This window comes from Lepidochelys kempii, chromosome 1 (genome assembly GCF_965140285.1).
Source record: "Lepidochelys kempii isolate rLepKem1 chromosome 1, rLepKem1.hap1, whole genome shotgun sequence".
Lineage (NCBI taxonomy): Eukaryota > Metazoa > Chordata > Testudines > Cheloniidae > Lepidochelys > Lepidochelys kempii.
Genome location: NC_136380.1, coordinates 171,236,524 through 171,247,034, shown reverse-complemented (window position 1 = coordinate 171,247,034; position 10,511 = coordinate 171,236,524). Strand labels below are relative to the sequence as shown.

General features: G+C 40.8%; 1 protein-coding gene across 1 annotated transcript in view; it reads left to right on the top strand.

Annotated features, from left to right (window-relative positions):
- The first annotated feature begins 10,374 nt into the window (after positions 1 to 10,374).
- Positions 10,375 to 10,511, top strand: part of LOC140905541 (T-cell surface antigen CD2-like) — a 111,253-nt gene continuing 111,116 nt past the window's right edge. Inside the window, 2 exon segments of the mRNA XM_073329082.2 lie at positions 10,375 to 10,391; positions 10,393 to 10,433. Of these exon segments, the coding sequence (XP_073185183.2) occupies positions 10,375 to 10,391; positions 10,393 to 10,433 (58 nt within the window).

Below are 10,511 nucleotides of genomic sequence, written 5' to 3'. Positions count from 1 at the left end.
CCTAGCTAGTCCTTCATGCCCTAACAGAGGGAAATGCCCCACACTTTGAGAAATGCTGGTTTAGGGGATTTACAATGAGGCATGTAGATTCTCACCGCAAGGTCACCAGATCAGAGTGCATCCAGCTTGTCAACTCCTAAAATTCATTACCTGAAAATCTGAGGACTTTTTGATGGCTTATGTGAACAGATATGCTAGCATCAGTTCTGTTTCAAACTGAGGCCATGTCTACACAGCATGCAGCCTACACATAGCAAAACACTGCAGTGAAAAAGCAGGATCCATCTATGCTGTGGCATGTAGCTACAAGTCAGTGAAAGGCTCTGGCAGCAGGAAGGCAGTGGGAAAAGGCTTGTCTGCCCCCCCATTTCAGGAGCATTTCTCAGTGGCAGTGAAAGACTGTCAGGCCCCCAGTTCAGTAGTCTTTCCCTGCTGCCAGAGAGTGAGGGGAAGAACTCCAGCAGGGGAGAGTCAGAGTGACATTCCACTGCTAAAAAGAGCAGTGCAGACAGGGAGGCACAGCTTGGGTGAGTAGAGAGCCATGTAGGGTACATTCCTAAGTACATGCCCACCAGGTTCAGGTGTGCCTTTATTTGCCTGAGTAGTGACTCCCCATGTCCACTACTGGGCTGTGTATCCACCCATGCCAGGGTGTGTGTAGCGTAAGGACTCTACTTGTCACAGAAAGGAGTGTGCAGTATAGACTATCTTGAGAGGTAACATTATAAAAGGGAATATTGTTAGCAGCCCAGGTCAAGAGAAGCCAAAAGACTGAATAGCAATTCTTCTGTGCCTAGCCTGGAAGTGAGGAATAAGAGATTCCTCTATGACTTGTGAAGAATATAATAAAATCTTGTACACCACTCACTGAGCTACACATTTTCTGAGGAAAGAGGTCTACTGTATTCAGAGATTTTTAATCTGGCATTTATCCAGAGCACTTTGAGTTCAATTAAAATTGGAAAAAAGTTTTTAAAAATAAGAACAAGATGAAAAATAAAAATAAGCTATTTTCTCAGGACACTTGGGACCTTGGATTCATTATAACTCCTCCAACCCAACCCGGCACCTTTTCTCCCCTCCCTTCCCCCAGTTAAATTGCTTAATTAAAAATTACTGTTCCTTATAGTTTCCTACAGAGACTTCTTCAAGAAAGCTCTTTGTACGCAAATATAAATGCTTCAACTGCACTTGGAGCATAGTGCCAGCCCTAAGTGAAATTAAATATGACCATGTTTGGGAGCATTGCTAAAATTGTGTGTTCAGTGGTTTAAAGTTGCATAAAATAGAAGTGGCTTCCATAATGCAAAGAGTATTGACCCAAGCAGTTTCTCTAACAAACACAACAGGTCTGATATTTTTAAAGCCAAATAGGGTGGTTGGAGACTGTATTACAATAGGATCTAACTTCCTTAGGAAGCTTTGAAAATCTTAGTGTGTATGTTATAGGACCTGAGGTCCAAAGTCAGTTATCCAGATCTCCATGTAGATGGGACCCTCTGCAAGTGGATCTTGCCTTTACTGTGTGGAAGTGACTGTTGGGAAGGGAAAATAAGCTGCTTTTGTAGCACTGTCATTTCCCTCCTAGAATCCTCGACTGGATCCTACGTGGGTCTAAGGTCCACATAAAGGCACAGGGATTGAGCAAACTGAGGATAGAGAGAGGATAGCCTTGTGTTGGGTGGGGGCAGGGATAAGATGCACACCATTCCACTTCTGGACTCATCAGCTTGGGTTGTAATACCGGTTTTACAGAGCCCCACCTTTCTGCACAAGCAAAACCCTTTGTCTCTTACTGAACCCTTAAGCTTCCTAGGACTGAAAGTGGAAACCTCAGCTTCTTACAAAGGGATAGGAAAACCCTATTGCTCCCCAAGAGAAGTAATCAGTTTCTACTACCCTTTGCTAACACAACATGTTTAGTGTAGAGTTAGAACTAAAATGTTAAATTTAAAAAAAAAAAAAAAAAGGAAGAAAAACCATAGGAAGTTGAAAAAAGGTCTCGTGTCATTTCAGTCAAAAAACTGAGACATGGGGAGGTGCTAAAGAGACAAGTCAGTCATGTAAGCCCTTGTTGAAGAGTGGACCCACTGATGAGCATATCTACCCCCTGCCTACAGCCTCTCTGGCCCTGCAGTTTTCTGCCTCTTCTCATAATTTGGTCCTCCAATCAGGTCATGTATAGTTCCACCCCCGCCCCCTTCTGGGATAAACAAGGGGTTCAATAAACTCGACCCAAATAATCATAACTCTTTGCCCCTCCCCAGGCTCACTCCTTCACAGACTTTTCACCTCTTCCTAGGTTCTGCAGGGCTGTCCTCCCGCTCTTTTAAACAACAAAACCTCCCAAGGCTTTCTCACTGGAGCCCTGGCCCCAAACTCAATAATCCTTTCTCATGTCTCTTTCCTCACCATCTTTTTCAGAAGACAAGTACAGAGACCCACGCCATTCCTCACGTGTGGATTCCAATCTATGGACCCTGTGGCAAGCAGCTAAAGTCTGCTCCCTTTGAATCCTTGTGGCATTCCTGGACTTCTGCCTACCTTGGCCTTCCTTCATGCCCTTTCCCACAGTTCCTCCCAGGGCTTGCTGTACATAGGCCTTTCTTCCGTTCTCTAGCAATCAAAGAGGAACCAAAGAGTTGTCACCCTCACTCCCTTCAGTCCTCTTTCTTTTTCTCCACCATGGTGAAGCAGACTTGACTGGATAGTTTGTAACGGCCATCAACCTTCTACCCTACAACATGCACATAGTCTACCTTTAGGTTTATTTATTCAGAAAAATATTGTTTAAGCCACTCAGGCCAGTTAGTACGCTAACCAAAAATCACATTTTCCTATCCAAGTATATCATTATCCTCAATTCTACGGCACAATTCAACAAATCATCTTTTTTTCCATTGATCCAATTTTTTTAGATTCTTCTTTTAAATTTTTATGTACTAAGCTTGTGAATTCCTGTTTACTCATGTGTATTTCTATATCAAATCTTTCCATTTCTTACAGCACTTGTAGCTGCTCTGTCCGATATTTTATTCCGTTATCCCATTACGTGCTGCCATCCAGGCTGAAGCTACATGTATCCCCAGCTGTAGTAAAGCCCTCATTTGGGCCTCCTTCCTTTATGGTCACCACCCATTTCCTCCCCCAGTTGGGCTTCATCTTCATTTGGACCTGGCCTGCCTTCCACCTGCAACCAGCTGCCTTACTTGAACCCACCTCCAGTTACCCTTTTAATGCCAGTATCATGTATATATCCCATCATAGCCCCGATTCAGGAAAGCATCCCCATTCAGAAAAGGCACTTTAAGAATAGAGGATTAAAATTCTTAAAATTAAACATGTACTTAAGTATTTACCCGAGTTGGGGCTATCGTTTACATCTCAGACGTGGTTTAGTACAAAGATGTGGGTTAATTCCTATTTTAGCTAAACCAGTTTCTATTTCCAGAGTCTTCAGCCACCCTACTTATACATAACATGGCAGTATAAAGAGTTATTTCTAAAATATCAGCTCATCATTGCTATGTGTTTTTTTTTTCCCTCTTAAATTTGTGGTAAGCTATTTTATTTATAGAAATTTACTTAGTAAATAATGTGAATGACTAGTATTAGGTTCATCATATTAGCTTTTTCAATCTAAGATACTGTTTCTTAGAATTAATCCTTTGAGCATAACAAAAATCAATTGAGATATTTAAGGTTATATGCTATTCTTTGGGTTCAATACAATGTAATGTTGACAATAATTAAGTAATAATAATGCCTATTTTCCCACTACCTGTTATTTTTACTAAGTAGTATGCTACTCAGTAGGCATTTTTTACATTTAAATTAGTTGGTTCACAACTCTCTCAAGACTAATCTTTAAAAAGTAATATTAAGATTTTCCCCACAAGCAACAGTGAAGAAACACTGCCCTCTTCTGTCAAAGAGTAATACATCTTTTTAAAAAAAAATTGGATTTTTAAAGAGCAGAACTAGGGTGGAATAAATTGAAATGAATACTGACCCATATGGACAAACAACACTTCTTCATGGGGTATTGTTTTCAACAAGCAAGTTCTCTCTACACTGTTACCTGTTTCCACACACTTTTTCTATTTTGACTATAAAAAGACTTCTAATCTTATTTGAGCTGCATTTAGATCAGTTACAAGCTACCTGTGACATTCTGTCTTGTTAAAATGTGCACCTAATCCTTCAGTGACTTACATATGAATACCTTCATCCACAACATTAGTCTCATGGGACCAATACTGAGTAATTACCAGTGTACCTTTTTATGGTATGTCCTGGCACTATTAGTTATTGTATTTTTATTGGTCTAATGAAGGGATCGACAACCTTTGGCATGCAGCCCACCCGGGTAAGCCCCCGGCAGGCCGGGGCGACTTGTTTATCTGCCGCGTCCGCAAGTTCGGCTGATCGCAGCTCCTACTGGCCTCGGTTCGCTACTCCAGGCTAATGGGGGCTACAGGAAGCAGCGCGGGCCGAGGGATGTGCTGGCCACCACTTCCCACAGCACCCATTGGCCTGGAGCGGCAAACCACGGCCAGTGGAAGCTGCAATCGGCCAAACCTATGGACGCGGCAGGTAAACAAACCGGCCCGGACAGCCCGGGGCTTACCCTGGCACGCCGCGTGCCAAAGGTTGCCGATCCCTGTTCTAATGTTTGATATGTATATTTAGAAACTGCAAACATATTGTCATCACCATTTCTGCACTTTTGCCCATTGTCACAATCCCCACATTTTGCATAATAGTTATTTGGTGATGGAGAAATTCTGAAAACCTTTTTTAAACCCACCAAAGTTAAACCACATCACTGACTTTGGATCCACTTTAGTGTGAAAATAAAAAAAAAGAAGGGGGGGGGCAAATATAGGTGCTCCATAAAATGCAAATACATTCAAATTGTTTGAAATTTGTGTATTTGTGAATGTTTCACCTATCACTAGCCTGAATATTGTCTATGCAAATTGTGTCCCCATCATAATTAGGTCCACATCTTTAAAGGCAGAACTTAAAAAAAGTTGTAACTGCAACAACAATCACCAAACAGAAAGACTGCAACTCAGTTTTCAAATTTTAGTATACACTGAAATTCTGCTCAGGTTCCTGAATGTGGCCTAAGTTTCAGACAAGGCTGAACAGATATGTTTTCAGGAAGAAACTATGTAAAACTGGTAGATTCCGATGGTTTTGACTAAAAAATTGGATGAAGTTTGCTTTCAATTTTGGGGTTTATTTGCACGAGATATTCAGACCTAAACTCAGGACATTTTGAGCCCAGCACAAAACAGGAAATTAAAGAACAGGAAGTGAGAGAATTTCCCTTCCTGCATTTATTCTCAAAACAGCTGTGCAAAATCTGTAGTTTGGCTTCTCATGAGCCCCATGAATACAGATTGAAGACATTCACACAGCTCTATTGAGAATAAGTGTAGGACAAAGACTTCCCCCACCCCCATCCCTTGATGTTCTAAAAGGGTAATGGGTCTGAATCTATATCTATCACAGGATTTTGTACAAGCATCTATCACCATCATAATTCCTAAGCTCCCCTTCCCTTCCTCACAGTTAATTAGATGGGTGTTTTACAGGCCATAGAGAACTTCCTGGATTCTCAGTACTCGGGATTGGCAAATTGGATCTCAAACTTATTGATAGGTTTCAGAGTAACAGCCGTGTTAGTCTGTATTCGCAAAAAGAAAAGGAGTACTTGTGGCACCTTAGAGACTAACCAATTTATTTGAGCATGAGCTTTCGTGAGCTACAGCTCACTTCATCGGATGCATGTTCCACGGCATGCATCCGATGAAGTGAGCTGTAGCTCACAAACCTGAAACCTGTCAAATGTTATAATGCCCTATAAATCCTTTGTATAGTATAATGTACTCTGTCTAATCTGGAAGATATTTCTAAAATGGTAACATTTTAATTTAGTTAATTATGTAGAACAATGTGCTCCAAGGATACATTTGGACCAAAAAAGACTAGAGGAGAAAGGCAAAAACTGAAATATGGGAATGTGTACTGTGGGTTGGGAGAAAACGAAGAACTGTTGTCAAGGTTCCTTCCCCACTTTCAACTCTAGGGTACAGATGAAAACCTCCTAAGCTTACTTTTACCAGCTTAGGTTAAAACTTCCCCAAGGTACAAACTATTTTACCTTTTGCCTTTGGACTTTCACTGCCACCATCAAACATCTAACCAGGTTTATTTTATTAGGAAAGAGCCTGTTTGGAAACGTCTTTTACCCCCAAAATCCTCACCTAAACCTTGCACCCCCTTTCCTGGGGAAGGTTTGATAAAAATCCTCCCCAATTTGCTTAGGTGAACACAGACCCAAACCCTTGGATCTTAAGAACAATGAAAAAAGCATTCCGTTTCTTAAAAGAAGAATTTGAATAGAAGTAAAAAGAATCACCTCTGTAAAATCAGGATGGTAAATCCCTTACAGGGTAATTAGATTCAAAACACAGAGAATCCCTCTGGGCAAAATCTTAAGTTACAAAAAGGCACAAAGGTAGGAATATCCATTCCATTCAGCACAGCTTATTTTCTCAGCCATTTAAACAAACAGAATCTAACGCATATCTAGCTAGATTACTTACTAAGTTTTAAAACTCGATTCCTGTTCTGTCCCCGGCCAAAAGCATCACACAGACAGACCCAGACCCTTTGTTTCTCCACCCCCGCTCCAGCTTTGAAAGTATCTTGTCTCCTCATTGGTCATTGTGGTCAGGTGCCAGTGAGGTTATCCTAGCTTCTTACCCCTTTACAGGTGAAAGGGTTTTTCCTCTGGCCAGGACTGTAAATTAGGTAGTCATTTTATTGATGTATTTTTTTTTTATAATTATGTGCCATCTAGGATTGTAATGAACGAACGCTAGTAATCAGTAGGAATGGATTTGAACTAGCCAGAAGACATTTGCATATTATCCGCATAACAAGGAAAATTAAGATTGAAGTAATAATAGAAGAGTGGAGTCAGAGCTGCTTATAAATACAGAAAAGCATGAGGTTCACCCCACCTGGGAAACAGTGCAGAGATCTGAGAGAACCAGGTTGCCTGGGGTGAATTTTTAATATTCTAATCAGGAACTATTGATTAAGAAATTAACTAAACCCAGGGAATTCTATCCCTGATTGTCTTCCAGAGGTAGAAACCCCTAGAAAGTTTGCTCATTTTGTCAGTTGCAATAGGGGAAGAGCTTATGCCCTGGACAGTCTGCTCACAGAGCCCATTGTGATCTTCAGTGAAGTGGTGTCTCAAGTATAATGCTTAAAGCATGATTCAAAGTAATATTGAGGGTACACAGTGAGCCCCTTCCTAGCTCAGAGAGAGTGACTGGAGTAAATAATTATCCAATGTAACATAAGCAGCAAGAACATTAAAGCAGATTTATGAAAAAAGTTGCAAATCAGAAAGAATGACCCTGGCTACATTTTATACTGTAGTAGTGCCATGAGTTTGGTACAGCTATGGTTGTAGAAAATTTCATTTTTTGGGTATGCAAGGTATTGTGAAGTTACCGCATCATCAACATATGCAGTGGAAGAATTTGACATGGTGAAGAATTATGACCTAATGTAAGTAATCGCTACCATTAATAATTTATACTTAGGCATAGGGCAGGCTTGTCTGCCAAGGCTATGATGATCAATTAGTTAAGAGCCATTATATTTGCCTGGAAGTTATCAATATATAATGCTCACCTACAATTGATTTCATTGGACTACTCATGTGAGTACAGCTACCCACATGCTTAAGTGTTTTCAGGATCTGGTGGCTAGACATCAGCCTTTTGCTAATTAGTTGATATGACTGAATAATATTAGCCAAGAACAGTCCAATTTTGCCCTTTTTTCCAAGAATTGCCATAGACAGGCTTATTTTTCTACAATTTATATTTTTGGGGCAAAGACTGTTTTTGTAAGCATTTGAGCTAGGCACTATACAACAAGGTTCTCCTCTGACTGGAATCTTTCTGATATTAACTCACCTACCTCGTCTCTCTGAAACCTTTGAGAGCGGACATAATACCAATATTAATGTATCTGTTAGCCAATCAGAGAACAAAAAAACATAACATAGCATCATTATCAACTCAAAATGGATCAACATTTCTGAATATCAAATATTTGCTACAATCTGTCTATAATAATCCGCAGACCAAGAATTATTTCCAGAAATTATTCAGCAAATGTGGCTGAGGGTGTTTTCCAGTCAGAATACTTTTGTAGATTCAAAATTAAAGTTCTGCAAAAAAAAAATGTCAATGTTTGCTTAACATTTGCTCCTTCCCTCCAACATTCCTGCCCATAGACTCATTAACAAGTATATTCTCAAAAAGCAAGCACACACACAAAAAGAGTTAACAGACTCAAAGTAAATTTGTTTAAAAAATGAAACAATGTAGCCACACACTTTTCTTGCAATATTCACCCAGCTGTACTACTCAATCCCAGAATGTGTGAGATGGTTCTTATTATGTTAAAAGAATCTCCTTACAGGACATTAAAAATGCAGCACTCTAAAATGCAAAATAAAACAAATGGCATATTGAATTGTTTGCAAGCAATTCAGAATGTTTATTACTGAAAAGTTAGTATTTCTGTAATCAAAATCTATCCTAATTTGCCAAGATGTCAGTGCAGAAAAGACACTGTGCATTCTAGGTGTCCAATACTGCATATGCTTTTCCTGAGATCTAACATTCAGCTCTCTTTACTTTTCATCATACTCCAAGTCTTTGCTTTCTCCCTTTCCTTCCCTCCAATAGAAATCAGTTTTGAAAAGTTAGCATAACTATGGATATAACAGGCACATTGTTTTGTTTTATGCTCATAGAAATTGAAACTAATTGTTGTTGGTTTCTTCTTCGCATATTTGGTTTCTATTCTTCATGTATTTACCGAGACATTTAATCCTTACCTTCAGGAAAATAAACAGAAACAAGCAGGTGATCAGGATGGTATTCAGAATAAATAGTACATAAAAAACAAACAAATGCATATGCAAACCCAGGCGAGTTTACTTTACAGGTGGAAGAGAGTATTAATACCATTCTATTACTTTTGAAAATTGTAGTCATTTATAAAAAGCACTTAAGTGATTTAAGAGCCTGCAATCCATTAACTTTTAATTGGAAGCTGGTTTCCAAGTTACTTAAGCACTTTTGGACTTTTTACCCAATATCAATGAAGGAATGTCACATATAAAAGCACAGATTGGGAAGAACTGGGAAGCAGGGGGGAAAAAAACAAAAACAAACAAACAAAAAACCTACCAATGTTCCTGATGAGAATGTTTCAAAGAAATTGTTCAAGTTTTCTTTTCCTCTCCACCATTCGTAGGGATTTCCAGGGAAGTATAGAAGCAGGTGAGGGCTCCGTGTGATTTTTTTGGATGCCTGAACTACATGTGATTCAATAGCAGGCAATATCAGATTTTTCTTTTCCATGACAGGCATTCTTTTTGTTTAATATACAATTCTGCTGAGATTGATACATGATGAAACTAGTAGAGGGTCAGAAAGTTTCTTGAATAAGTATTGACCAAGGTTATTTAAAGAAGAATAAGTCCACTACCTCAATACACCAAAAAGCACTTACGCTTTATCTCATCTGATCTAGGCCCAGATCTGAGCCCTGATACATTTGCAGCAAAAGCTCAGCTGAAGCCTCATGACCCTGCCAGGCTCCATGGTCTTAGAATCCTCTACAGAGTCCAGCAATTAACCTCTCCCTAAGGCTGACTGCATGACAGTTATGTAGCCATCAAACTTAATTCTGGTCCCCTGGTGCACAGTTGCTAACTTTACTCCCCACCCTGGTGCAGATGGATGACACCAGCAAAGGCAATGCATCCCTGATGACCCAATAGGGGGATGGGATTTTCTGAGTGACAATTAGAAGAAAACAGCTTGGGTCCAGCAGCATGGAAACCTTCCTCATTACAACTTCATAAGGGCAGTCAGCTGCAGAGAACTGCAGCCCAGCTGGATGAAACTCCACCTTAGACAATGAAGGATCAGGGATAAAGGCAAAGTCTAACACACGCTCCTCAACCCTGCCTGCTGCTGAGGCATTATCTGCTAGTCATAGAACCCCAGGCGCTGTTGCCCTGGGGGGAGGTGAAAGTGGGTAGGTAGCCTGGGGCTCGCGACAGCGGCTGGTGCCCCGGGCCCTTTACATCGCGGCCCGCGGGCCAGACAGCGTGGAAGGGCCGCCTGGGGGAAACTGACCCCCCCAGCCCCGCCCCCTTCGCGCCCGAGGCCCCGCCCACAGCGAAAGGCTGCTGATCATCCTGGAGCTTCATCTCGCTGGCCAGGAGTTTTCTTCCCGCAGGGGTAGTTTGCAGCTATGATTTTGAAAATGAATTCTAGCCGAGTGCTTGGTGGTTTTGTTCTCCTGTGTAAAAGGTGAGTTTGCACCGGCTGTTTGCTGTTTCAGGCTGGCTTTGCTTAAAAGGGCACTGAAAGCGTTTAAAACTGTGGTAG